The sequence below is a fragment of the Acomys russatus genome, chromosome 31 (genome assembly GCF_903995435.1).
Source record: "Acomys russatus chromosome 31, mAcoRus1.1, whole genome shotgun sequence".
Classification (NCBI taxonomy): Eukaryota; Metazoa; Chordata; class Mammalia; order Rodentia; family Muridae; genus Acomys; species Acomys russatus.
In genome coordinates this window covers 1,782,937-1,810,186 of record NC_067167.1, presented here as the reverse complement: position 1 = coordinate 1,810,186, position 27,250 = coordinate 1,782,937, and the positions used below count along the sequence as shown (strand labels likewise).

Below are 27,250 nucleotides of genomic sequence, written 5' to 3'. Positions count from 1 at the left end.
CTTTGGCGGGTGGGACACATGGGCCTGAGCACAGACTCTGCTTCAGAAGTCATCCCGGCACAAGAAGAAAAAACACAGGAAGGAGAAGGAGGAGAAGCCACGAGACAAGAAGAAAGCTAAGAGGAAGCAGGAGCAGGCAGAGCTGCTGGAGAACGGCGCGGCAGAGGAGGAGGAGCTCATCCCGGTGAGCACGATGCCGCCCTGTCAACCCAAAGCTGCCACCCAGGTTCTGTTGGGAGAGGACCCAGGGCCTCTGCAAGCTGTGCTGTGTGGTGGCTCTTGCTCCTCAGGAGCATGTCATTCCCAAGCATGGGCTCTGTAGCCTAGTCCCTGTCACCCAGAGCTGACGATAATGTCTCTCCTCCTCAGCCCATGTCCAGCTACTGCCTTCTGGCTGAGAATTCCTACATTAAAGTGGTAAGTGGCGCTGGGTTGCTGAGGGGTGGGGCACCTGCTGCTGGAGCACACAGTCTCGAGAAGCCTTGCAGAGCTCCCAGCAGCATCAGTCAGTGTAGGCCCACTCACAGTAGCCCGCCACAGCTGCAGCGCCCAGGGTGGCCAGGCCACCTGCGGACAGCCTTGCCGGCAGGACAAGAATTACAGCTGTGCACCATAGTCTTGGGGCAGAGGCAGCCGTGAGCACAGTGTGAGACTTTGTCTCCAGGAGCAACAAGGCAGGGCTGGGTGTAGCTTCATGAAGGGTGTATGCTGAGGGTGACATCCTGGGCCACAGGCAGCTTTCATAGGAGTCACTGTCCTTGAGCTTGGCTGTGAGCTTACTCCCCTCAACTGGTCCCTGGTGCTTGACCCTACCCTCGGTCGCTCATGCAGACATACGACATCCAAGCCAGCCTGCAGAAGGACAGCCAAGTGACTGTGTCTGTCATCCTGGAGAACCAGAGCAACAGCTTCCTGAAGAACATGGAGCTCAGCGTGCTGGACTCGCTCAACACCAAGATGGCCCGGCCAGAGGGCTTGTCAGTGCACGACGGTGTGCCCGTTCCTTTCCAGCTCCCCCCTGGTGAGCCTATACCCATCGGCCCTGGCTTTCACTGTGCCAGCCAGCTCTGCTCCCCATCCCCACCTGTGTCACTTTGGCTCCTACACAGTGGACTTAACTAGAGCTCATACACTGGGGGTGGTGGCGCACGCCTGTAATCCCAGCACTCAGGAGGCAGAGGCAGAGGGATCGCTGTGAGTGCATCCAGGACAGCCAGGGCTACACAGAGAAACCCTGTCTTGAAAAAAACAAAACAAAACTAGAACTCCTAGGGACAGCTGAAGCCATAGGCCCCAAGCTTCTGGTGTCCCATGTCCTGGGACTATTCTTGGGGCATGGTGAAGCCACACGTGCTGGCTTTCACCTGGGACACTGGGGCTGGGGTCAGGGCCTGCAGCAAGGCTCATTATTTTTGTCACTCTAGCATCCCAGCCAGCTGTGACACCCCAGAGTCAGTGCTGGCCCACTGGGTGAGCTCTGACACTCCAGAGTTGGTGCTGACCCACTGAGTGCTGTGTCTCCCATCAGGCGTCTCCAATGAGGCCCAGTTTGTGTTCACCATTCAGAGCATTGTCATGGCGCAGAAGCTCAAAGGCACGCTGTCCTTCATTGCTAAGGTATGCACTCTCCACTGGGCTCCAGCACCCCAGGCATTGACCACAGTGTCTGCCTGGGAAGCTCACCCCACAGCCTTGCTCCTCACAGGACGATGAAGGAGCCACCCATGAGAAGTTGGACTTCCGGCTGCACTTCAGCTGTAGCTCCTACCTGATCACCACTCCCTGCTACAGGTGTGCACCTCCGCCCCACCACACACCTTCCCAGCTGGTGGGGGGCAGGCCGGAACTTGTAGGTAGGCTGTGAGGTAACATGAGGCTGCTCAGGCCCTCAGCACAGGCACCGCACACCCCCCTCTCCAGCTCCAGACATTTCTTCGCTGTCGGGGTGCTGCTTCTGTCTGAGGCTGCCTCTGCCAGGTGGCATTGCAGACTGCTGCTGCTCTGTCCCCAGCCCTGCCCCGTGTGCCTGTCTACCTCTGATGGTCCCGTGCACCTGAAGTACTCCTGTTGGGGTGGCAGGCCTGACCCCACCCTTGCTTCTGCCCTCCCACAGTGACGCCTTTGCCAAGTTGCTGGAGTCGGGAGACCTGAGCATGAACTCTATCAAAGTCGATGGCATTAGTATGTCTTTCCAGAACCTTCTGGCAAAGATCTGCTTCCACCACCATTTTTCCGGTAAGCAACATCACTCTTGATGGATCTATCCCACAAATCACAGGAGCCACCCTCCCACCCCAGCCAGGCCCTTCCTGCACAGGGCCTGAGCCCCAGCTCCTGTGTCCTGGCGGCCCTGGCTGGAGAGGGCCCTGCCAGAGAGCATGGGCCTGACTCCCCCACCTGTTGCAGTTGTGGAGCGAGTAGACTCCTGCGCCTCCATGTACAGCCGCTCCATCCAGGGCCACCATGTCTGTCTACTGGTAAAGAAGGTGAGTCCCCAGCAACGGCAGGGCACTCTCAGCTAGAGGCTGAGTTTCCCACACACCTGCCATGTCCAGGGTTCTTCCTCAAGGTCCCCATCCCAAGAGGTCAGCCAGTCTCCCACAGTTAGAGCATGCCCCCCAGCTGTACCACCCCACAGTTGCGCCAGGCCCTCCACATGCTGCTATAATGGGACACGAGACAAGGGAAGAACAGGGCGGGCACAGCACTGCCAGGCCTGGTGGGCGGTGTGCACACTGAGCAGGTCACTGCACTCCAGACCAGTCAGGCTGCTGTCCTTCAAAGCTATAAAGTGAGGTCTAGTCCAGCTGCATAGGAGGGGTGGCTTTTGCAGCCCTGGGCCCACCCCTACCCCATGTATATGTGGCTGTCCCCTAGGGGGAGAGCTCCGTGTCGGTAGACGGGAAGTGCAATGACGCCACGCTGCTCAGCAGCCTGTTGGAGGAAATGAAGACCACGCTGGCCCAGTGCTGAGTGGCAGCGCCCAGAATGCCCAGCAGATCACAGGCAGACGTGATAGGTGTTGCCTCTTTGTGTACTGTCCCCACACCCAGCATTAATGTAACGCCACCGGCCTCCACTGTGTGACCCTGAGGTCCTGTGTTGCATCAACTTATTTTATTGTCCTTTTCATTCCAATCCACACTCCTGTGGCCCAGAGGGCCATCCCAGCCCCGGCCAGCAGGGGGCTCCCAGCTCCACCCGCTTCTTGAAGGTGGCTATGGGGACTCCAGGGTTACAGCAGTGGGGCTGATGTGGCCCCACTCTTGTGCCCCCATGCTGTGTCAGGAGGAACCCTTCCAGCTGCTGCTGTCACCAAATACGCAACTGGTAGCACCTGTGGAGAGCTGACCAGGCCAGCTGTTAGGCCTCCCCCAGAGCCCGCGTGGCCAGGTGGACAAAGTGTCCTTGTGGGGTGGTCTGCAGCTCAGCTGCGACAGCAGGGATGGATGGCCCTTTGATTTACTTCTGTTCAACAGAATTCTGGTCTGTCTTGGGGTTCCATTGTGGGGGGTCAGTGAAGGAGCGCAATCTATGCCCCTCAGTTTGTCACTACACATCATGGGCTTGCCCCTGCGCTGGGCCACAGCTATGGAGGGCCAAGCGCCTTGCAGTGGAGGGTGTGCATCCCAGGAGGATTCGATGCTCACCCCGCCAATCCTGGGCAAGGTAAAGGGACCCCAACCTGGATACTGGGTAGCTGGGCACAAGCTGAGCCTTCCTCAGAGGTGACACTGGTCTACAGACATTCTGGCTGTTCTTTGAGGACAACTGTCACTCTAGCATGTAGAGGACTCTGTTACCGACCCCATGTGACCCTCCAGCTCTATGATGTTCCATGATTGACGTGCTGTCGACATTCCCATGTGAAGGGAGATATATCACGCTGCTGACGATCGGTGTCACAATGACCCAATAAAGAGTCGAAAAACATTTGTGTGTTGTATTCCCACTGTACCCTAGAGCACTTCCCCAAAATGCCATTTAGGCTCCTGGGGCCCAGTGAGTTTCCCCAACCTTTACGCGTGGGTGCAGGCAGAGCCAGAGGGCAGTGTTGTCCTGAACCACCACTTCCCCTCACGGAGCCTGCAGGTGGGTGGCTAGCCAGCTTCCTGTCTACTCACTGCTAGAATTCAAAGTCAGGCTCTGAGGTATGTACAGCGAACACTTTGCCCACTGAACCATCTCACCACTCTCCCCAGCCTGGGCTATGCAGAAACCATGTCTTAAAAAACAGCAATGGACCATAAGGTACACTAATCCCCCGCACACTTTTTTTGGTGGGGGGTGTCTTACAGTCCAAAAAATACAGTAGCTGTGCACACTGACCGTTGCTTGTGGTTGATGAGTGACCACAGTGCAGCTTGAGCTCCCTACATAAACCCAGTGTGGTTCGTCTAGTTCACACTGCCCTACCGCCCAGTCCCTTTGAGGGAAGGAAGGGCTTGTCATGCTGCTGTGTGATGTAGTCCTTGTAAAACCCCTGCTACCCTGCAGCTTCCAGTGTGAGCCACAGCTATAGGTATGCACACCAACAATGGCACCCCTGTCAGTGTGGGGCCAAGGAACACTACAAGCGGCAAGGAAACCAGGTGGAGGACACCACAACTGAAGAGTCCATGCACGAGCCCTGGATCTCCCGGATCCAGTCAGCCACCCCCACCCAGCTTGGTCACCTGTTCTTAGGTACTCAGACAGGCCTGGCCCAGCTTTTATCCGCTCTGCATCACCATCCTGAGGCTGAGAGAACTATTCAAGGTCAACCTGGCCCTAGGGGCTGAGGCTTTATCTCACAGGAGGGCAGAACCTGGGTTCAGTGCAGGAAGGCCTGATGGCACACCTGCCATCCAGCACTGAGGAACATCAGGAGTTCAAGGTCATCTGCTGCGTGGCATGCTCTGGGCTGACCCCACCCTTCTGCAGCCCTAGCCACAGTCACTCAGGAGGACTGGGATGCTGCAGGTACCAGCCAGGCTGTTTGGTCCCTCCCTCTCTGAGTAGGACACTGGGATTCCCCTACGCCCACACACCAGGTTCAGGCAAAGCTCATGCCACCACCATGGGAACCCATGCCAGCTAAATCTGGCAGAAAATGATTGTTGATCATGAGAAATGTCAGGGCACTTTAATCAAAATATCTCTGGGGGCCCTGCCCAGGGGGGGCCTCCATACTATCTACACAAGCCCATCTCCCTGCCCTGTCCCAGCTTGGGCTCCATAGAGTGGGAGGGGGTGACCCACCCAAGGCAGGCCACTGCAAGCCTCTCCCAAAGGAGCAGGCTACAACGGCACAGTTGAGTTCTGGTCCCAATGGGGTTTGGGCAGGCAGCCTCTGTCAGTGCTGGGTCAGACACTCAGAGGCATTTTCCAAGGTCAGGTTGACCAGATGCTGCTGTTCCAGACACCTTAAGCTCGGTGAAAGGCTTTGGGGGAGGAGGAGGTACCCTAAGCCCCATTGGTCACACATGTCCTCCCGCCTCCCTTCCTTGGCTGCCCAGCTAGCCTGTTTGAGAGCCTCCTGCCTCAGCTTCCTGGAAGGCTGGGGCTATAGGTATGCACAGCTACACCCACTCCCTGCCTGTTCTTAAGCCCTGAAAAGTGCCAGGTGGGGCCATCACCACCACCACCCCAACGCCGACCATTTCAGGCCCTATCACTTGACTTTGGAGCTCTGTGCTTCCCCCAGGCCACCTGCTTCTCTGTAGCCTTATTTCCTAGCTCACTCACAAGGTTGGCGCGGTTCTGCTCATGCAAGGTGAGGCCGCCGGAGGAAAGGAAGACAGCGTGGTTCACGCAGTGGCCACACAGGTGGGTGTGATTACAGATGTCCAGTGTGCCCCCAGGCTCACAGGCCCGCCCAGCATCCCTCCCCACAGACCTCCTCCCATCCCTCTGCCCCTCCTCCCCTCACTCCCATCCCTCCCTTCCTCCTCTCTCCCCACCCTTCTCACCTCACCCCATCACTCCCTGCTCCCCCCTCTTGAGTGGAAAGCCCGATCTTACCCATTGCTTACAGCATGTCTGAAATAGAATGGGGCTCCAATTACACCCTTCAAGTCTGCTACCAACTCAGGGTAGCTCATGAAGACCCTTCAGCCAGGATGGGCTGCCCCCTTCCTCAAGCTGAGCTTGGAGACCCTTGAGGGGTGAGGGTGAGGTCCTCCTGGGCCTCTGCAAGCTTCCAACCCTCAGAGTGGAGATGGAACTTACTTGGTCCAGGCTTGTCTACAACGACAGTAGGTTTGGAGTCAGGAGACCAGGCAGCCTCTCTCAGTGTTCCCCTGTCTGAGTCCTGGTACCCAATAAACCCCAGCTCACATGTAATTCAGAAGGTCATGTACAGCTGAATGCCACTGCGATGATGTCCTGAAGGGGACAAAGGTGCTGGGGTATCCCCATGGCCCAAGCTCCCTCCCCTGCCCAAGTGATGATCCTGGCACCCCAGGGGCAGCAGGATTGGCAGCTGAGCCATACTTGCAGTCATAGCCAAAGCAGACAACATTCGTGTCTGTGCAGTTGATGCAGGAGATGGCCTCAAACTGGGTGATGCCTGCAATATATGAGAGGCGGCCGCAGGCTCCCCTGGTCCGTCGCTGTCCCCACCCCACCAGCCTGGGCCCCTGCTGCTGTGGCCCTCAGCCTGATCCATGGTTCACTTACCACAGTTACGCTGACAGTTGACTCGGCCTAGGGAGGGGGAAGACAGGACAGGACAGGGCCTTCTGATAAGGCCCTAGAGCTTAAGAACCCAGCCCCACTTCTGTTTCTGTAGCCCAGGCTAGCCTGGCACACAGAAGGTATCCTAGGCTGATGTGTGACAATCCTCTTGCCTCGTTCTCTCATTGCAGAGCGCTGGGATAACAGGCATGTGCCACGTGTGTTTTATAGAAGTGGGAAGGGGTCCTTCAAGGAGGGCCCCAGTGCCAGGTGGGGCTAACCTAGGAGAAGGGTGGCTACAATGCCCCCAGGGCCACGAGGACACTAGTTTGACATGTGAGGGGGTAATGGGTGTGCTGGTGACCATTCATGCAAAAAGGGCCTCCTGCAGACCCACTCCCTCCTGAACCCTGTTTCCAGTGCCCCCAGCCCGGAAGCACCGGGCTGCCACAGGCATTGTCCCCTCTGTGGAGCCCACTGCTCACTCTCTATGATGGAGTTCTTGATGAGGCGCACTTGCTCCCAGAAGATGTCCCGCAGCTCATTGGGTAAATACCCTGATGTGAAAGTCACAACAGGTCGGTCAGGCTCAGGTGCCCGGCGGCACGCATTGGCCCTGCCTCAGTTTCCCTCTTTACCTGGGTAGTACATTTTCCCCTGGTACAGCTGGTCCATCTTCCGGTACACGACTGTTGCCACTTGATCCAGCTTCTCCCGGGCTGAGGGCGGGAGGAAGAGGAAGCAGATGAGCGGCCCTGCCCTGGTCCCGGCTGCTCTTCTGACCCTAGGATGGGCTCCGCCGCTCACTGATCTCGGGGGGGATGGACAGACGTAGCTCCTTCATCGTGTTCTCGCTCCAGTCGCTGAGCAGCACCCGGGACACGGGGATGTCACCTACCCACCAGGACTTGAGGTTCAAGTGGTTGCTGTAGAAAGAGAACTTCTCCGAGAAATTGGGGTCGCACTGTAGGCAGCCCCGAACCAGCGCTGCTGTCATGCCCAGGCACAGCAGCACGGCCACGGCCTGGCCCGGCAGGCAGTGCCCAGCCATCAGCGCCGCCAGCGCCGTGCCCTCCAGCGGCACACCAGCCAACGGCATCGCTCGCGCCACGCCCCGTCACTCTGCACCAACGAAAGGCGCGCGCTCTGCACCCGGATGCGCCATCCCCCGCCCCTGGCCCGCCTGGCCTCCAGCTCTGGCCCCGCCCCTTTCCGCCCCGGGCACGGCCCCGCCCACAAATCTGGTCCCGCCCCCCGCCTGGCCCTACCTCAGGCCTGACTCCGCCCCCTACCGGGGATGGCTCCGCCTGTCACCGGTCCCCGATCTCTTACTCTAACTTCCGTCCCACGCCTGGCTCCGCCCCTGGATCTGGCTCCTCCCCAGAGCTGGACACAATCCTGTTACAATTGGCTCTTGGTAATGCCAGTCTGCCTCGCCCGTATTGGCTCCGCCCCATCCACAGCGCCTCACGCATGCGCTAAGGCTTGGCACCGCCCTCCAACCGTAGGACTCCGGCCAATGAGCCTCGCCTGCCCCAGTCTCTGGGGCGCCCGGGTGCGGCCGCGCCTCAGTCAGTGCCCGCCTTTCGTGCTGGGTCCTCGGGAGCTCGGCCGCCACGCCTCCGTCCGCCCCCGGCCCTTTAAGGGAAGTAAATCCGGCGGGCGCGGCTAGGCGGGCGGCGTGTCCCTCTGCGAGCGGGCGGGCGCGGCCCGAGGCTCGGCGAGAAGGGCGTGGGTCGGCTCCGGACGTCCTCAGGCGGCCAGGTGCGTGCTCCGAGGGCGAAGGCGGGCGGCGGGGACCCCGTACCTCGGCATGACAATGCCCAGCGACTCAACAGGGGCCCAGGGTGGGAGGTGGGGACCTGAACCTGTCAAAAGGGGGGGAAGTGAGCGTCAGGGATCGCAACCCCCCCTTTTTTAATATTTGAGGTCTCCGGTAGCACAGGCTGGCCCTTCAAGATGCCAGGTCGGACCCACCGTCCCATCTTCCGCCGCCAGACTAATTTCTTTGAAACGGTCACGTTTCCGATAAAAATTCACTGACGGTCGGGGCTCTTGTTTAGGGGCGAAGCGTTTGCCTTGTGTGTAGAAAGCCCTGGGTTCCATCCCCGCTACTCATCACCGCTCCCCCGGCCAAAAAAAAAAAGGGGGGGGGGAAGCCATTGGAGGGGGGGGGACAGGCCAGGCGTGGTGGTGCACGTCTTTAATCCCAGCACTCGGGAGGCAGAGGCAGGCAAATCACTGAGTTCGAAGCCAGGCTGGTCTACAAAGCGAGTCCAGGACAGTCAAGGCTACACAGAGAACCCGTCTCGAAAAACAAACAAACAAACAAACAAATAAATAAAGCAAGCAAGCCATTGAGAAGGGGGGACAGGGGAAATTCGAAAATAGAACACAGAATGTTAACTTTAATGGCAGTTTCTTTTTTTCTTTTTTCTTTTGGTTTTTCGAGACAGGGTTTCTCTGTGTAGCCTTGACTGCCCTGGACTCACTTTGTAGACCAGGTTGGCCTCGAACTCACAGCGATCCGTCTGCCTCTGTCTCCCGAGTGCTGGGATTAAAGGCATGCGCCACCACGGCCGACGTGTCTGTCGTTTCTCTGCCTTGATCCACTACAGTTCCATTTAAGTTCAAGGGCAGCCTGGGCCACTTCATGAATCCTCATTTCAAAAGGAGCAAGGAGGAGGGGCATGTTCATGCCTGGAGCCCCTGCCTAGACTCCTTCAGTGGGTGCCAGAGGGCATGGCTCAGCGGCAGAACATTAATTTAGGATGTGCCAGGGCTTGGGTTCCTCTCCAGTATTAGAGGGGAATGAGAAATAAGCACAGCCCCAAAGTAGAATTTATTTAGTTTTTTTGTTTGTTTGTTTTGTTTCAAGACAGGGTTTCTCTGTGTAGCCCTGACTGTCCTGAACTTGCTTTGTAGGCCAGGCTGGCCTCAAACTCACAGCGATCCACCTGCCTCTGCCTCCCAAGTGCTGGGATCACAGATGTGCCCCACTGCGCCTGGCTAATTTATTTGTACTGTGTGCTGTTGTTTTGCCTAAGTGTGTGTCCGTGTAAGGATGTCAGGAGCAGGAGTTGCAGACAGCTATGAACTGCCGTGTGGTGCTGGGAATTGAACCCAAGTCCTCTGGAAGAGCAGCTGACACTCTTAACCACGGAGCCATCTCTCCAGCCCTAGAGTCGATTATTCAATGTTAGGATGGACTGAAAGCTGTAGAAACATGGTTTGAATTCTATCTGTCCTGGATGAGTGACACGTGGAGTAGGCAGAGGCCCCAGGATGACAGTGAAGGGTGCTGCGTGGCTGTGGGGTGCTCTTCCAGTTCGGGTCAGCGCCTGGCATGGACGACATGGCTCTGGCTTAGGATGCTTATACTTTTTGTATTTATTTATCATATGGGTGTGAGCCTGAGTGTGTGTCTGCCCCCTGCCTACAGGAGCCCCAGGAAGTCACATGTACTTGTGAGCCACCAGGTGAGTGGGAGGACCCAAACCCCGGTCCTCTGCAAAAGCAGTAAGTGCTCTTAAGCAGAGTCATGCCTCCAGCCCCTTTTGTTTTGTTTTGTTTTGTTTTGTTTTTTGAGACAGGGTTTCTCTGTGTAGCCCTGGCTGTCCTGGACTCTCTCTCTGTAGACCAGGCTGGCCTCGAGCTCACAGCGATCTGCCTGCTTCTGCCTCCTGAGTGCTGGGGTTAAAGGCATGTGCCGCTATGCCTGGCCATAAAATAAAAATTTTTAATTAAAAAATAAGGACAGAGAGCCGGGCGTGGTGGCGCACGCCTTTAATCCCAGCACTCGGGAGGCAGAGGCAGGTGGATCGCTATGAGTTCGAGGCCAGCCTGGTCTACAAAGCGAGTCCAGGACAGCCAAAGCTAACACAGAGAGACCCTGTCTTGAAAAACCAAAAAATAAATAAATAAATAAGGGCAGAGAAAAAGGCAGGCCTGGGGTGCAGCCTGCTTGTGACTGGCTCTGTGGTGGCCTTGGTTCCATCCACAGCACCAGAAAGGACCAACCCCTATAACCAAGATGCTAAATCTCTTTTATCACATTTAAGACATGACCAGTGCTGGGCTGGAGAGACCTGCGGCCGTGAGCACCAGCCGCTCCTGCAAGAACCAAGCTTCAGGTTTCAACCCCCACATGTCGGCTCACAAGCCTTGAAGCAGTCCCAGAGAATCTGAGAGTCTAGTGGCCCCAGTCACACACATACATGCAGGCAAACACATCTCAATATCCACCCCCACAGGCACATAAAAAAGAGACAAAATGCAAGGGTGGGGGATCCCGCGGGACCCACAGATGAACGGCGAGGGCCGACCCCCTCAGGTGGTCCTCCAGCCTCACGAGCTCACCATAGTGCACGTGCACAGTAAATAATGTGCTGATGGTGATGGTAGTGAAAGCAATGACAGCAGGTGAAAAAACAAATGTTAAAATAAAAAGAAGCCAGGCAGTGGCAGCACAGTCCTGTAATCCCAGCACTTGGGAGGCAGAGGCAGGCAGATCTCAGAGTTTGAGGTCAGCCTGGTCTACAGAATGAGTTCCAGGACAGCCAGGGCTACACAGAGAGACCCTGTCTTGGGGGTGAGGGTGGGGGACCAAAACCTAAAACTATTTACTACTGTGCATGTGTTTGTGTGATATTTATGCTCCTCTTGCCTGTGTGTGGATGACAACTTCCTGGAGCTGGCTCTGTCTATCAATTGCATTAGAGTTGCCTCTGTCTATCAGTTGCATTGGAGCTGTCTCTGTCTATCAGTCAATTGCATTGAGATTCCACAGAGCCGAGTCAGGGCTCCAGGCCTCTGCAGCAAGCGCCTGGAGCCATATTTATTAGTTACTTAGCTCCTGAGACATGGTCTCACTGTGTAGCCTTGGTTGTTTTTTGTTTTGTTGTTTTCTCGAGCCAAGGTTTTTCTGTTTTCTTGAGCCAGGGTTTTTCTGTGTAGACCAGGCTGGCCTTGAACTCACAGCGAGCGATCTGCCTGTCTCTGCCTCCCAAGTGTTGGGAATAAAGGTGTGGCCCCCACTGCCGGCTGTATTCATTATTTTGTATTCATTATTTCTTAAAGATACAGCATCGTGCTGTGGGGTCTAACTTGGCCCAGAGCTCTCAGCCCAAAGCCATTCTCCTGCCTCAGCTTCCCAAGTGCAGGAGAGGTCTTGGTTTGCAACACAGCTGAGTGAGGTCGGCTGGGTTTCAGCCACAGAGGTAATGCCTCGGTGACCTCTGTATGACCTGAGTCTGCCACTGTCCTTAGGGGTGTCTCAGACACTGCCTTCCACCTGCGGGAAGGCGGGGGCGGTGGGCGGCAGAATGGGGAGGGGCTGTGCCTCTCTGTCTGCCGCACGGTGCAGGGGTTTTGTTTGCATGTGTTGTTTGACCCTTAAAGGAGTTTGCATCTATCTTATTTTGCGTGCGAGGAGGGTACAGGAGGAAGGGTCTGATCTGCGTGGATTCCCTTGGAACTCAGTCTCCCAGGCTGTGGCAAGTGTGTTAGTATTTTTTCTCCCCAGCTCTATGTTGGAACCCATGAGACCCGGTCATTCATCTCTCAGGAAGCTTGCAAACTGCCACTTCAGAAGCCAGGTGTGGCAGGCAAGTCTGTCTGCCTAGCGCGTGAGGGAGGGGCAGGAAGAGGAGGGCTCGGCCAGGCCCCATTCTGAACAGAGTGTGGGTTCAGATCCTCACTGTTTGCCCCTGTGATGTTCACCAGGTGGGATGGCCCCGCTCATTTGTACACTTCCGGCAGGACCCCCTCACTAGGAAAAGTCCCGGTGGGTCATGTGCAGCCAGTGCCCAATGGAAATGCTTCGGCCTGGCCAGGCTGTGGAAATCCCCCCAACTCCTCCGAAAATGACTTCACAGGGAAGTTTCCAGGGATCTCCACAGTTGGGAACTCTGCTGGCCTTCTCAGAATGCCCAGCTTCGAATGTCTTCACCAGAAAGGGTAGAAACTGACAGCAGGAGTCTGTGAGGTTAAGGCCAGCATAGGAGCAGTTCCCTCTTCTGAAGACCTCCCTGCCCGCCTTTCCCTCACCCCAGAGGGACTTGGATATAAAACCTTAGAACACATTCCTAGGAAGCACGCACCCCTGATCACACCTCCAGCCCCTCTTACCCCACTCCCCACACACCCCTTGGCCCCTCTTACCCCACTCCCCACAGACCCCTAGCCCCTCTTACCCCACTCCCCCCACACCCCTAGCCCCTCTTGCCCCACTCCCCCACACACACGCCCCTGGCCCCTCTTGCCCCACTCCCCCACACACACACCCCTAGCCCCCCTTGCCCCACTCCCCCCACCCCCCTAGCCCCTCTTGCCCCACTCCCCCCCCACACCCCTAGCCCCCCTTATCCCACTCCCCCCACACCCCTAGCCCCTCTTACCCCACTCCCCCCCACACACACCCCTAGCCCCCCTTATCCCACTCCCCCCACACCCCTAGCCCCCCTTGCCCCACTCCCCCCACACCCCTAGCCCCTCTTGCCCCACTCCCCCCCACACACGCCCTGGCCCCTCTTACCCCACTCACACACACCCCTAGCCCCTCTTACCCCACTCACACACACCCCTAGCCCCTCTTGCCCCACTCACACACACCCCTAGCCCCTCTTACCCCACTCCCACACACCCCTAGCCCCTCTTACCCCACACACCCCTAACCCCTCTTACCCCACTCCCCCACACACACCCCTAACCCCTCTTACCCTACTCCTCCCCCCACACCCCTAACCCCTCTTACCCCACTCCCCCACACCCCTAACCCCTCTTACCCCACTCCCCCACATACACCCCTAGCCCCTCTTGCCCCACTTCCCCACACACACACCCCTAACCCCTCTTACCCCACTCCCCCACACACACACCCCTAACCCCTCTTACCCCACTTCCCCACACACACCCCTGGCCCCTCTTACCCCACTCCCCCCCACACACCCCTGGCCCCTCTTATCCCACTCCCCCACACACACCCCTGGCCCCTCTTACCCCATTCTCCCACACACACCCCTAGCCCCTCTTGCCCCACTCCCCCACACACACCCCTAGCCCCTCTTACCCCACTCCCCCACACACACACACCCCTAGCCGCTCACTGGCAGATGGATTCTAGGCAGGAGCTCCACCCCTGCTTCTTGCTTATTTTGGTTTTGGTATTTTTCTGTATTTAGATCAGAAACTCAGAGTGAGTCGGTTGTGGTGGTAATCTCAGCACTCAGGGAGGCAGGTAGATCTCTGTGAGTTTGAGGCAGTCTGCTCCAGGACAGCTAAAGCTACACAGAGAAGTCCTGTCTTAAAAAAAAAAAAAGAAAGCCAGAATGTACACTCCTATAAACAAGAAAATTAGCCTTAGTTTCTTCATCAGCAAAATAGATCTGTGCCTGCTGCCCTGTGGGAAATGATCACTGTCGTAAAGGTCCCCTCTAGGGCTCCAGTATGTAGTCACAACCCAAAGCTGACTCAAAACAGCAGGGGTGCAGAAGCCTCATTTCAACTTTGTTTTGTCTTTGTTGGAGTGCTGGCTGTGAACCCCGAGACTTAGGCACTGCCCTCCCAGTCACCCCAGTGTCCCTTTCCATGTGGAGGTGGCCCAGAGTCCTTGCTTGCTCAGGTTCTGGGCTGCCCTGCCACAGAATGAGCACATGGAACCAGCTTGGGTCCTGTCCCCAAGGTGGCTGCCGGATGAGGCAACAGGGGAAGGAAGTGGGTGACCCTGGGCTCCTGAGCCCTATGCCCTAGCCTGGGAGGGGTCAGAGCCACATTGCCTAGTGCTGTTTTCTTGTTTTGTTCTCAGAAAGGGCGGAAGAGGAGTGTGTGGGTGCTGGGGTAAAAGAGCAGTCTCAGCTAACCTCCTGTCCTTCTAGATGATTCTAAGTGTCTGTCATGTCCTGTTCATCAGTGGGACGGAAGTCTGGAGAAGAGGACCCAGAGGTGCTGGTATCCCATTCTGAGAAGCTGTTGGAAGTCCACTAAGAGGGCCCGAGAGGAGGCACCCAGACGGTGACCAGGGACTGTGTGGGGAGGAGGGTGATAGGCTGTGGCCAACCAGGTCTCTGCTAGAGAACGTTTGTCCCTGATAGAAAGCAGTTGGTTTTGATAGGGGTTCTACCCATCCCAAGAGTTTCTAGAAAATATTTGCACAGGGGGGTGGCGGTGCACGCCTTTGATTCCAGCACTTGGGAGGCAGAAGCAAGTTGATGTCTGTGAGTTCGAGGCCAGCCTGGTCTACAGAGTGAGTCAAGGACAGAGAAACACTGTCTCAGAAAGAGAGAGGGAGAGGGAAAGAAACTATTTGCTTCTCCCTTGAAAACAAAACAAAAAACCCTCCTACTTTCTAAGAGGACACAAGGCCTTCTGCCACTCCACTTTCTAGAACGGTCTTGGTGGGAATGCGGTGGAGAAACAGAAAATGTTGTAAAAGAGACCCACAGCAGGCTGACATGCTGAGGCCAGCCTAGCCCTTGCAAGGCTTCAGCAAGCGGATGGAGACTCAGGGCCAGCCTGAGCTACACCATGAAGCCAGCCCAGGCAGCTAGTGACCTGTCTCAAAATAAAACTTTAGAACTGGACAAATGAAGCCGGGCGTGATGGCGCATGCCTTTAATCCCAGCACTCGGGAGGCAGAGGCAGGCGGATCGCTGTGAGTTCGAGGCCAGCCTGGTCTACAAAGCGAGTCCAGGATGGCCAAGGCTACACAGAGAAACCCTGTCTCGAAAACTAAAAAAAAAAAAAAAAAAAAAAAAAAGAACTGGACAAATGAAACTTTCAGTACCTTGTTGGTCTGGCCCTCTGCAGGGATCATCTCCTTTGAGGTGGCGACACCCAGCTGAGAGGGTTATTCAAAGTCCCCTGAGGCCCAACCCAGAGCTGGTATTATACAGAGGCAGGGAGCTCCTGCTTGCCCCAGCTTGGCAGCACTGAAGGGAATCCCCAGAACTGTCCCCAGAAAGCCCCGAGGGATGGGCAGCCAGCAGCAGGTGGTGGGTCCCCAGCTCCCTCAGCACAAGCCAGAGGCCAGGTTTGTCCAGTCAGGATGGCTGTTAGCGGCACCTGCAGGCACACTGGCTTGCAGAGCTGCAGGGCAGGTAACAGCCGCAGAGAAGGGCGTGGGCTCTGCTGTCGTCCTGACTGGCATGGAAGGCCTGGGCGCCAAGCCTCTGCCCGGGATGGTGGGGGCACGATGAACAAGGGTGAAGGCCAACCTGGCTCTGTCTCAGGAAGATAAAAGGGAGAAGTGGTGGCTTCTCCAAATTGCAGGCCTCTCGGGGAGGCCCCAGGCTGGTCTGCCTGTCTAAGAGAAAAGGGGAGGGGGCAGCAAGCATGGGCCAGAAGCAGGGAGGCACGGAGCTAGGGACCCAGCCCTGGGAGTATGTGTCAGTAGATTCCTGAGTGTGTGCAGACCTGAGGCACGGTCCACTGTCAGTGTCCCGCCGAGGATCCCTCAGGCTATGGGGCTGGACAAGCCAGCTGTCGGCTTCCCACCTGGAGGATCCTTGGGGCAGGGATGTGCTGCCTTGCCACCTCCAGGGGACCCTGTGGCTGTCATGGTGGGGGATGGTTGGCTGTCCTGAGCAGAGTTGTCCCAGTATGCAGTGGCTGGGACCACAAGGACACTGCTTCCGCACCCCACATGACCCAGAACTCCCCACAGAGAAGCCCCTGGCCCAGTGGCCACTGTGGGAGAAGAGCAGTCTGGGGCCTCAGGGGACCTGTCTGAAATGGAGGTGGCATTTCCTCAGAAGGCTGTGAACTACACAGGGCCTAGTCAGGTGAAACCCAGAAGTGCTCACACTGTGTCGGGGTGGGGTGGGGGTAGAGGTGCTGTGGGGAAGTTTGGGCCTCTCTGTGTCCACAGCTGTTGGCCCACAGGCTCCTGCCACAGGGTACTGCTGCTGGTGTCCCCCGCGATTCCCACGTGAGTGCTGTCACATAGTTGTTGACCTCCATTTTGTTTTTAATTGATTTTGAGATGGGCTTACTATATAGATGAGGCTAGCCCCAAACTCATTATGTAGACCAGGCTGACCTAAAATTCACTCTGTAGAGCAGCCTGGCTTTAAATTCACAGAGAGCTGCCTGCCTCTGTCCCAGAGTTCTGGAATCAAGCCTTGTTTTGTGTCTGTGTGACTGGGTCTCATGTAGCCAGGGCTGACCAGGTGTGTAGCTGAGGTTGGCCTTGAATCCCTAATTCTCCTGCCTCTGCCTGTGTGCTGGGTGTGTACCGTCTTATCTTCTAGATTTTTCCCATAGCCATGTTGCCTCTACAGTCAGATGCTAGAGGTGGAGCTGACAGCAGAGCCCCAGGGAAGCAGTCTGAGGGCTTGCTGCAGTTTTGTTGACATCCTAATTTGTGTGCCCTGCGGCTCAGTCACAGTATTAAATACAGGCTGGATTGTACAGCGTGCACCTCCATTCCAGAACACTTCATCCCCTGTGAACTTCTCAACCCTCACAAGTCTGCATCCTGTCATGGGGTCCCACACTCATGTCCCTTTCTGTCTGGGCCCACCACACCTAGTCTTGAGCCAGCATCTCCCACATGCATGGCTCAGTTGTACTCCATGCGTGCAGTAGCCAGGGTCTCTGTCCATTGTCCATGTGTGGACCCTGGGCTGAGAGTTGTGCTATGTAGCCATGGATATCATAGCTCTGCGTGGAGGGGGCTCCGCAGGTACAACATGGTGGCTGCGAACCATATAAGCAAAAAGAAAAGGCACTGAGGGTTGATGGGAATATTGTGAGAGCTTGATTATGTGGCCAGTGCCTGCTGTCCCAGCACTCACGAGGTGCAGGCTACATGGTGAGTTGGAGGCCAGCCTCTGCTACATGGTGAGTTGGAGGCCAGCCTGGGCCACAGGAGACCCTGTCTCCAAACAACCACACAAGTTGTTTATCCTGAGTGAGGTGGGGCTGCCTATTGGGTGGGGCCTGCCCACACCCACTGCTGCTCCCCAACCCCCACAACTTCCCCTTTGTCTGCTGTTGTTTGTTTCTCTGTTACAAGCATCTTGTTTCATTTCATGGCCCCGCCCCGTACCTTACCTAGCCCCTCGGGAAGCAGGGTGCTGTGGTCTCCCCTGGCACAGGCGGAGGGCAAGGCCTCCTGACTTGTCTGGAGCCTGGCTTCCATCCCCAGCTTGTGGAGGAGGAGAGCTGAGGGCTGCCCAGCTAACCCTGAGAGACCTCACGCTAGGGCTGCAGACCTCTGCACATGAGTCACATCCTGAGGTCTGGGGCCCGGGCACCTGCAGGCTGCACCACCTCTTCTTGTCACCTCCACGTGTCCTGAAGGAGCAGTCAGAGCAGGGGCTGGGCTGTGTCAGGCTGGCACTTTGTGTCATGTGACCATGTATGTGTCCCCTTTGGGACACTTGCCAGATGTCTGCAAGTGTGACGCTTGTTTCTAGAAAAGTCCCTGTGCTTACACCGCAGCCCAGGCTGCTCTGGGATTTGGGGCAATCCTGCCTCAGCCTCTTGGGTACTGGGATGACACCTACACACGTGCCCAGCCCTAGCGCTGTCCTCTCCTGTTTTAGGCCCCTGAGTGACCTGCAGCACAGGCTGCCATCGTGCGTCTCTGCTGCCTCTTCTGAGAAGCAGGTGCCACTAAGATGTCAAACCCGTTCCTCAAGCAAGTGTTCAACAAGGACAAGACGTTCAGGCCCAAGCGCAAGTTTGAGCCCGGCACGCAGCGCTTTGAGCTCCACAAGCGTGCGCAGGCGTCACTGAACGCAGGGCTGGACCTGCGGCTGGCTGTGCAGCTGCCCCCAGGTGAGGACCTCAACGACTGGGTGGCCGTGCATGTGGTGGACTTCTTCAACCGCATCAACCTCATCTACGGCACCATCAGCGACGGCTGCACGGAGCAGTCATGCCCGGTCATGTCCGGGGGCCCCAAGTACGAGTACCGCTGGCAGGACGAGCAGCGCTTCCGGAAGCCCACGGCGCTGTCCGCGCCCCGCTACATGGACCTGCTCATGGACTGGATCGAGGTGCAGATCAACAATGAAGACATCTTCCCCACCAGTGTCGGTGAGTCGGGGCAGGCGCCCCCAGGCCCTGTGCTGTTCATTTTGACAAGAGCTTCTGTGGCTTACGTTGGCCTTGAGGCTGGTCTTGAACTCCTGACCTTCCTGCCTCAGACTCTCACATGCTGAGATAACAGAGCTCTGCTGCACCTGGCTCTTTAGTCACATTTTTCATTTGTTTTATATTTTATTCATTTATTTGAGACATGGTCTTGCTGTATAGCACTGGCTGGCTTCAATTTGTTATGTAGCCCATGCTGGCCTCACACTGTCAGATACCGACCTGCCCCTCCATCCACCTGAAGTGCTGTGAGTCAAGGCATGTAGCACCACGCCTAGCCACCTAGTTGGTTTTTTTTTTTTTTTTGGTGCAGGGATGTGTTTGAGACAGGGTTTCTCTGTGTAGCCCTCCCTGTCCTAGACTCAAATCTGTAGATCAGGCTGGCCTTGAACTCAAAGCAATCCTCCTGCCTTTGCCTCCTGAATGCTTGGATTACAGGCATGCGCTGTCACACCCACCTCACACCTAGCCTTTTTTTTTTTTTTTTAAGATTTATTTTTCATTTATACAGTATTCTGCCTGTATTGTGCCTGCACACCAGAAGAGGGCACCAGATCTCATGATAGATGGTTGTGAGCCACCATGTGGTTGCTGGGACTTGAACTCAGGACCTCTGGAAGAGCAGCCAGTGCTCTTAACCTCTGAGCCATCTCCCCCACACCCAACTTTTATTCATACTTTAAAGTGTATAGGTTAGTCCAGGCCTGGGGCTGGTGAGAGGAACAGAACTGATAGTGTGAAAAAAAAAATGTATGTATATTTTTGGAGTTTATTAGAGTGGATTCAAGCAGTGACTGTCTCCTGACAGAAAAGCCAAGAATCCAGTAGTTCAGTCCATGAGGCTGGATACTTTAGCTGGTTTTCAGCATATGTCAAATCCTGAAGAATTGGGTTCTAATACCAGCGAAGGAATGCCTTAGCGGCAGGGTAGGTGAACCCGCCAGCGAGAGCGAGGGCAAGTGGGCAAAAGTGACCACTTCCTCCTTCATGCCCCCCCCCTTTTTTGGTTTTTGTTTTTTGTTTTGTTTGTTTATTTGGTTGGTTATTTTTCGAGACAGGGTTCTCTGTGTAGCTCTGATTGTCCTGGACTCACTCTGTAGACCAGGCTGGCCACGAACTCACAGAGATCCACCTGCCTCTGCCTCCTGAGTGCTGGGATTAAAGGCGTGCGCCACCACTGCCTGGCCCTTCATACCCTTTATGTGGGCTGACACCAGAAAGTGTGGCCCAGGTTTAGGGTGGGGCCAGTCGAGAGACTCCCCCACTCACCGCACAGAACTGGGTGGTGATGGTAATCACCTTTAATCCCAGCATTCTGGAGGCAGAGTCCGGCAGATCTCTTAAGATTGAGGCCAGCCTGGTCTAGAGTGAATTCCAGGACAGCCAGAGCTACAGAGTAAGACGCTGTCTTTAAAAAACCAATGAAGGAAGGAAGGAAGGAAGGAAAACAACAGAAACATAGTAAACAGAAATATAAAGGGACAGGCAAACATCGCTGTGGCCTCCTTGGCCGCCTAGAGCAGGCTGGTTGCAGGCCTGAGCTTACAGGCGCACATGGCCTACCTGTCCCAGTGTGGAGAGGCCTTGCGTCTTTTGGCTCCAGGCCCCTATCTCCATCCTCAGAGCTGGCAGCATGGCTTCCCCAGCCTCTTGCCAGATGACCTCCCACCTCCCTCTGGAAACCCTGTGGAGACACTGAGTCCCAGATGACCCCAGCTGGAGAGAGTGGCGTCATTCAGTGAGCACAGGCTCAGTGCTGCCCACTGCTCGTGTTGTCAGCTTCTAGATCAGGGTTCTCAGCCTTCCCCATGCGGTGACCCCTCAGTACAGGTCCTGCTGCGGTGACCCCTCAGTACAGGTCCTGCTGTGGTGACCCCAGCCAGAAGATTATTTTCATTGCTACTGTTAGGAATCATTACACAAATACCTGAAACCCAGGATATCTGATATGTGACCCCAAAGGAGTCATGGCCCACAGGTTAAGAGTCACTGTTCTAGAAGCTGCCTGCACATTTGCTCTCTATAGCGCTGGGCGTGTGGACACCCAGGGACACTGCCTGCCTTGGCTGTCCCTCTGTATTGGGACACACATAAAGTCATACAGTCACATGCTGTGTGTTAAGTGTCCTCAGGACTGTGTAGAGCCCCAAGGAGTGTGTCACCATGCTGTGGCAGGGTGACAGCTGCCAGGCCTGAGGGGACTTTCTTTGGGAAAGGGCAGAGCAGGGTGGTCAGAAAGGACTGGGCACAGCCAGGTGGTGGCACACGCCTGTAATCCCAGCACTTGGGAGGCAGAGGCAGGCGGATCGCTATGAGTTCGAGGCCAGCCTGGTCTACAGAGCAAGTCCAGGACAGCCAGGGCTACACAGAGAAACCCTGTCTCAAAAAACAAAACAAAACAAAAAACAAAGCCAAAAATGAATGAGTGAGCCCATCCCAGAGAGGAAGGGCCCCCCATCCCAGAGAGGAAGGCCCCCCATCCCAGAGAGGAAGGGCCCCCCATCCCAGAGAGGAAGGCCCCCCATCCCAGAGAGGAAGGCCCCCCCATCCCAGAGAGGAAGGCCCCCCATCCCAGAGAGGAAGGCCCCCCCATCCCAGAGAGGAAAGCCCCCCATCTCAGAGAGGAAGGCCCTCTCATCCCAGAGAGGAAGGCCCCCCCATCCCAGAGAGGAAGGCCCCCCAGGGCTCAGAACAGGCGCTTCCTGTTCTTTTTTTTTTTTTTTTTTTTTTTTGCTTCCTGTTCTTAATACTTGACAGAAGCTGGTCCCTGGGGTGGGCACACGGGCTCTGTGACTTGGAGCTACACCTTGACCTCTCTGAGGCTCGTGTGTTCTCATCTCTGGCGCTTAAGGTGGAGCTCATCTCAGGCTAGGCTGCCTGGGCTGAGGTGGGCTTTGGGGTTCAGGCCAGCTGGCCCTGAGTGGTCTCCTTCCCGGTCCCTCTGCCTCCCTCCAGGCACACCATTCCCCAAGAACTTCCTGCAGGCAGTGCGCAAGATCCTGTCGCGGCTGTTCCGCGTGTTCGTGCACGTGTACATCCACCACTTCGACCGCATCGCACACATGGGCTCTGAGGCGCATGTGAACACCTGCTACAAGCACTTCTACTACTTTGTCACCGAGTTCAGCCTCATTGACCCCAAGGAGCTGGAGCCCCTGGTGAGCGGAGGGGTGCGGGTTATGGGGTGCGCACCATGCCTCCTGCCAGGCGGGATCCGGCCACCACTGGCCAGAGGACGTGTTGGTGCTGGATCACACACTAGGCAGGGACCGTCGTGGCTTTAACTGAGGCCCTACCTGTTCAGAGAGGGCACAAGGCCCTGCGCTCACAGGACTTTTGCTCCCTGTGCTGGAAGCCCGTCCATCTGTGTGGCCTGGAATGTGCCTCCCAGAACATAAAAGTCCCGAGGCTCTAGCTTGCCATGCCAGAGAAGGTGCCACATGGTCATCTCATGCTGTGTGGCTCACGGTGGGATGCAGAACTGACCATGGGGGGGGACTCGCCTGCAGCACCCCAGGACATATGGCCTGTGCTCCCACCTCCCAGGAGACCAAGGGGTGATTTTTTATTTATTGATTGATTGCTTTTGCTGTTTTTAAAGATTTATTTATGCCGAGTAGTGGTGGCACACGCCTTTAATCCCAGCACTCAGAAGGCAGAGGCAGGTGGATCGCTTGAGTTTGAGGCCAGCCTGGTCTACAAAGTGAGTCCAGGACAGCCAGGGCTACACAGAGAAACTCTGTCTCAAAAACCAAAAACAATATCAGTGTTTTGCCTGCATATACACCTGCAGGCCAGAAGAGGGCACCAGATCTCATTATAGGTGGTTGTGAGCCACCATATGGTTGCTGGGAATTGAACTCAGGACCTTTGAAAGAACAGTCAGTGCTCCTAACTGCTGAGCCATCTCTCCAGCCCCTAAATTATTATTTTGTGTGTGTATGTGTGTACATTGGTGTTCTGCCTGCATGCGTATGTGTGTGTGAGGGTGTCAGATCACCTGGAATAGGAGTTAAAGACAGATATGTTGGTGTTGGGGATTGAACCTGGGTCCTCTTGAAGAGCAGCCAGTGCTCTTAACCTCTGAGTCATTTCTGCAGCCCCAATTGATTTTGCAATTTATTTTATTTTTCTTACATTTCTTAGTACCCCAGGCTTGCCTTGTGACTTATTACATAGCCTATACTAGCCTGTAAGTGCTTGGACCATAGGCCTATACTGTCATGCTTGGCGACAGTCTGCTTTTAGTTTTTTGTTTTTTGTTTTTGTTTTGTTTTCTTTTTTTGGTTTTCTGAGACATAGTTTCTCCATGTACCCCTGGATGTCCTGGACTCACTTTGTAGGCCAGGCTGGCCTCGAGCTCACAGAGATCCACCTGCCTCTGCTTCTGGAGTGCTGGGATTAATGGTGTGCACCACCACACCCAGCCTGCTTTTAAATTTTTGTCCTTTCTTCAGCTTGACTTACTTATTTTTATTTTTTGTGTACAGTGTGTTACCTACATGTCTGTCTGTATACAACATGTGTGCAGTGCCCACTGAGGCCAGAAGAGGGCATCAGATCCCAGGAAATGAGTTTCACAGGGTTGGGAGCCTCCATGTCGATGTTGAGAACTGAGCCTGGGTCCTCTGCGGGGGCCGTCAGTGCTCATAACTGTGGAGCCATCTTTCCAGCCCCATGCTTTTCTTTCTTTCTTTTTAGATGTTTGGTGTTTTAGTTTGGTTTGGTTTTTCGAGACAGGGTTTCTCTGTGTAGCCTTGCCTGTCCTAGACTCACTTTGTAGACCAGGCTGGCCTCGAACTCACAGCGATCCACCTGCCTCTGCCTCCTGAGTGCTGGGATTACAGGTGTGCGCCACCACCTGGCTGTAGTTGTTTGTTCTGAGACAGAATCTCATGTATCCTAGCCTGGCCTTGAACTCCTGATCCTCCTGCCCCTATCTCCTCAGTGCTGAGGAGACTGGTGTCACCGCCTCTCCTGGCTCTTACAGAGAGCAGCTTGTCTGCTTCCCACTCCTGACCTTCTGTTAAGTCGTGTTGGTCCATGGCATCAGGTGGGCTTAAGTCACAGCACGAGTCCACATGGGCCCAAAGCAGAGCACAAGCTCTCTGACCCTTGCAAGGAGCTCCCCCCACCCCACTCCTGGCCCAGTTTTTTTCTTTTTTAATAATGTATTTTTATTTTATGTACGTGGTGTTTTGCTTGCATGTGTATCTGTGTGATGGTGTCCTATCCCCTCGAGCTGGAGGTACAGACGGGTGTGAGCTGCCATGTGGGTGCTGGCATTTGAACCCAGGCCCTCTGGAAGAGCAGCCAGTGCCTGGAACCTCTGAGCCATCTCTCTAGCCCACAGCCCCGTCCAGTTTCTTGTATGTTTTCAGTTGTGTGAGAGGCCTTTGCTACCTCTGTCCCCTGCATGTGCCCCACAAACTTCCTGTCTTCTCATTTGTGCCTTGTTTCTGCAGAAGGAGATGACGTCACGAATGTGTCACTGAAGGCCCCTCCCAGCCACCGAGACTCATGGCCACCGTCAGGAAGTCCATGCCTGCTCCCTGCAGCCTGTGTCTCAGGAGCATCACCCCCTCATGCCACCCGAAAAGCAGCAGCAGGCCCGTGGTTTCCTCCCTGTCATGGTGACTGTGAGCCTCTCTAACTCTAGCGCGTCCCCTTGCCTGTCTCCAGGGGGCTGGACTTGGATTCTGGACACTGCTTTCAGCCGCTGGTTTACACTGTGTTTGCACCACAGCCTCTGGCAGGAGGCACAATCCGGAGCCATTGCCACCATCCCCGCATCCCTTCTCCATGTCTGTTCGCCTTTGCAGCCATGACATTGGTACATGTGGCCACAGCACTATCCTTCACTTCCCATCCTGGAAGGGAGGTGGCACCGTATGTCCTCCATTTAGAGCCACATTGTGTGGGGGTGATCACATGGGCAGACGTCATACCTCCAAAGGCGTACTGATGAGCCACGGCCTCTCCTGCCCAGCCTGCTGGGAGCACCTCTGAGCGGTGCCCCTCTCCAGCACCCCAGGCCGCCCTGACCTGCACACTGAGGGTCTCGGGCCAGCCAGGGTTCATAACATGATTGTCTTTACATGTGTGAAGGGGAGCCGGGCAGTGGTGGAGACACCTTTATCCCAGCACTTGGAGGCAGAGGCAGGTGGATTGCTGTGAGTTCAAGGCCAGCCTGCTCTACAGAGCAAGTCCAGGGCAGCCACAGCTACACAGAGAGACCCTGTCTCGGAAAACAAACAAAGTTGTAAAGGGGCCGCTCAGCAGGCAAAGCTTTTGCTGTGTAAGCAGGGGCCCACAGCATGGCCCCGCGTGACCCGCACCCAGGAGAAAGCCAGGTGGATGGCGTTTGTATTCCAGCCTCAGAGATGCAGACACGGGTCCCAGGGGTGGAGAGTGAAAAGGCAAAACAGGCTCACAACCTGATTCTGTCGTGAGGATTTCTGTCCTTTTATTTCTCTTCTTTTTACATTGTTGGTTTTGATTTTTAAACAGGGTTTTTCTGTGTAGCTCTGAGTGACCTGGAACTTACCATGTAGACCAGGCTGGCCTCAAATTCATAGAGATCCTCCTGCCTCTGCCTCCCGAGTGCTGGGACTCAAGACCTGCACCAGTGCCCCGCAGCCAGATGGAGATTTTAGAAAAAACTTTCAGCCAGTTTCTAGTGGCTGCCCTCCTGGGAGCAGTGTCCAGTCCATCCTGGAAGCCTGGGTCTGGAGCTCCCAGAGTCAGAGGGCGCTGCCTGTTGTGTAGCAGAGCTCAGTGTGACCCGTGGACCACAGGACCAAACCCCAGCAGGCCACTCTGCCATGGAGGGCATAGCAGGGTGGGACTGTCCCCCACACCAGCCTTCCTTTGAGACCCCTGCACTGTGACGATCCCAGGGAATTCAGGTTATTTCTCCAGAGCTGGGAAGCTGTCACTGAGCTAGATGAAAGGAGTACAGTTAACAAAACGTCAGTGCCTGAGCCCACAGCCTGAGTGACACTCCTGGGTCCTTCCAGGTGTCACTGTGCCCAGTGCTCCAGCCCTGGAGGAGCCCAGGGAACAGCCCTCAAGGCTTGACTGAATGTGTGTCTCACTGTGCCAAACCCCGGCAGCCCAGGAACGGCTCCACCTGCCTCACTCCACCCCACATCTGTGCAAGCTAAACAATAAAGTGGTCCTCTTGATGACACTGCTGGCTGCTGTTTCTGTCCCACCTCCACCCTGCAAGAGGCCTGGTGACAAGCTTTGATAAGCCGGGATAGCATGAAGCAACACAGAAACAGACTCACAATATGCAGCAGGCAGCTTATTGTTTTTTGTTTTTTTTCTTTTCGATATAGGGTTTTCCTACTGCATGAATGCGTATGATGTGTGGAGGTCAGGGAACAACACTGGGGAGCTGTTCTCTCCCCCTACCTCGACCACCCCCAGCTCCTCACTGGAGGCATCTGTGTCCAGTGTGGGCTGAGGAAACTCTGGCTCCCCAGACGCTGACTGCAGTGCTGCTCCTTATCCATAGAGGGCGCTGTGGGCTAAGGAAGGGAGAGGCCACTGCGTCCAGGTGAGGCCGCAGGGCCAGCCCTCAGCTTTCTCCCTCCTTGACTTCTCTCGCCTAGGGGAGAAGTGGCCAGAGCTGAGGGCAGAATTCTGTTTTAGTGTTAGGCAAGCAAAGGAGAATTGTGTTGTATGAGAGACGCAAGCCTCCTGGGTGGAGGTGGCCTGCACCTGTCCCCAAGAGGCCCTGCTATGGTCATCGCCATCATGGTCTTGTGGTCTCCTTGGGCTAAGTAACACTTTGCAAGGCATTAGCTCCTACAGCAGGTCCCAGGTGACATAGGTCCTCATCTGAACCTCGGGGCTGGGCTAGCCTGTGTTTAATCAGTGAGGTTCCATGGCTCATGCCAGAAGGCACAGGTGCAAGGGGGGGAGGGGGGGCATGGCCACCAGTGGATCTGTTCCCCCAACTTCCCGGTGGGTATGGCACCCTGAGTCTGGATTTGCTTGCTCTGGGCATTTCTTGTGATGGGATCCTACACTTTTCTGATTTTGTCACTGAGCATGTGTCTCCAGTGTCCCTCCATACTCCTGGAATGACACCCACGCTTGTAGCCAGGACTCCTGGGCTGGCTTTTACTGGCTGCCATGCTGGCCTTGGCACACAGTGTGTCTGGCATGGCTGGCCCTTCTGATGGCCCATGTGGCCACTGCTCTGTTCACCCTGGGATCCTGTCATCAAGCCTGTCCCCAACACGCGTCCAGAGAAGGCAAGGCCACTGGCCTTCTGGCCTTCCTCAGCACCCAGTTGCCTGGGGACACTGGATCTGGCAGGCTTGTCTTCCTTTAAGTCCCCTCCACTCAGACCCCACACGGTCCCCTTTAGGTTCCTGGGAACACCTGTGTGTGGTCAGGTACCAGGGGCTGACCTGGTGAGTGTGAGGCAGGCCTGTGCCCTGGTCATGACTCAGGCAACTGGTCCAGATCACCAGAGGCA

At 55.9% G+C, this 27,250-nt stretch overlaps 3 protein-coding genes across 3 annotated transcripts in view; 2 read left to right on the top strand and 1 right to left on the bottom strand.

The window, feature by feature from the left end:
- The window catches only part of Ap3d1 (adaptor related protein complex 3 subunit delta 1), a 32,063-nt gene extending 28,109 nt beyond the window's left edge, over positions 1-3,954 (top strand). Inside the window, exons 24-31 of the mRNA XM_051172653.1 lie at positions 47-184; positions 370-417; positions 832-1,021; positions 1,529-1,617; positions 1,706-1,791; positions 2,114-2,235; positions 2,407-2,486; positions 2,878-3,954. Of these exons, the coding sequence (XP_051028610.1) occupies positions 47-184; positions 370-417; positions 832-1,021; positions 1,529-1,617; positions 1,706-1,791; positions 2,114-2,235; positions 2,407-2,486; positions 2,878-2,973 (849 nt within the window). The 3' untranslated portion in view covers positions 2,974-3,954. The remainder of the gene's footprint in view (positions 1-46; positions 185-369; positions 418-831; positions 1,022-1,528; positions 1,618-1,705; positions 1,792-2,113; positions 2,236-2,406; positions 2,487-2,877) is intronic.
- A 1,278-nt stretch (positions 3,955-5,232) lies between these two features.
- On the bottom strand, positions 5,233-7,766 carry Izumo4 (IZUMO family member 4). Its single transcript, XM_051172721.1, has 9 exons — positions 7,465-7,766; positions 7,296-7,376; positions 7,143-7,214; positions 6,661-6,687; positions 6,475-6,550; positions 6,319-6,366; positions 6,211-6,225; positions 6,015-6,021; positions 5,233-5,545 (listed from the first exon to the last, which is right to left on the bottom strand). Exons 1-9 carry the CDS (start codon positions 7,754-7,756, stop codon positions 5,336-5,338), a joined length of 828 nt encoding a protein of 275 aa, XP_051028678.1. The 5' UTR covers positions 7,757-7,766; the 3' UTR covers positions 5,233-5,335.
- A 10,386-nt stretch (positions 7,767-18,152) lies between these two features.
- Positions 18,153-24,810, top strand: Mob3a (MOB kinase activator 3A). The gene is made up of 3 exons (XM_051139651.1): positions 18,153-18,699; positions 21,712-21,914; positions 24,222-24,810. The coding sequence occupies exons 1-3, from the start codon at positions 18,279-18,281 to the stop codon at positions 24,249-24,251; spliced, it is 654 nt and encodes a 217-aa protein (XP_050995608.1). The 5' UTR covers positions 18,153-18,278; the 3' UTR covers positions 24,252-24,810.
- The last annotated feature ends 2,440 nt before the right edge of the window (positions 24,811-27,250 follow it).

Excerpts from the sequence above, each read along its gene's own strand:
- Izumo4 (XM_051172721.1), bottom strand. The coding sequence starts at position 7,756 with ATGCCGTTGGCTGGTGTGCCGCTGGAGGGCACGGCGCTGGCGGCGCTG. Across the intron at positions 7,377-7,464 it reads GTCCATCCCCCCCGAGATCA|CCCGGGAGAAGCTGGATCAA; the intron begins GTGAGCGGCGGA and ends TCCCGCCCTCAG. Across the intron at positions 6,688-7,142 it reads CAAGAACTCCATCATAGAGA|GCCGAGTCAACTGTCAGCGT; the intron begins GTGAGCAGTGGG and ends CCCCCTCCCTAG.
- Mob3a (XM_051139651.1), top strand. The coding sequence starts at position 18,279 with ATGTCAAACCCGTTCCTCAAGCAAGTGTTCAACAAGGACAAGACGTTC. Across the intron at positions 18,700-21,711 it reads CATCTTCCCCACCAGTGTCG|GCACACCATTCCCCAAGAAC; the intron begins GTGAGTCGGGGC and ends GCCTCCCTCCAG. Across the intron at positions 21,915-24,221 it reads CCAAGGAGCTGGAGCCCCTG|AAGGAGATGACGTCACGAAT; the intron begins GTGAGCGGAGGG and ends TTGTTTCTGCAG.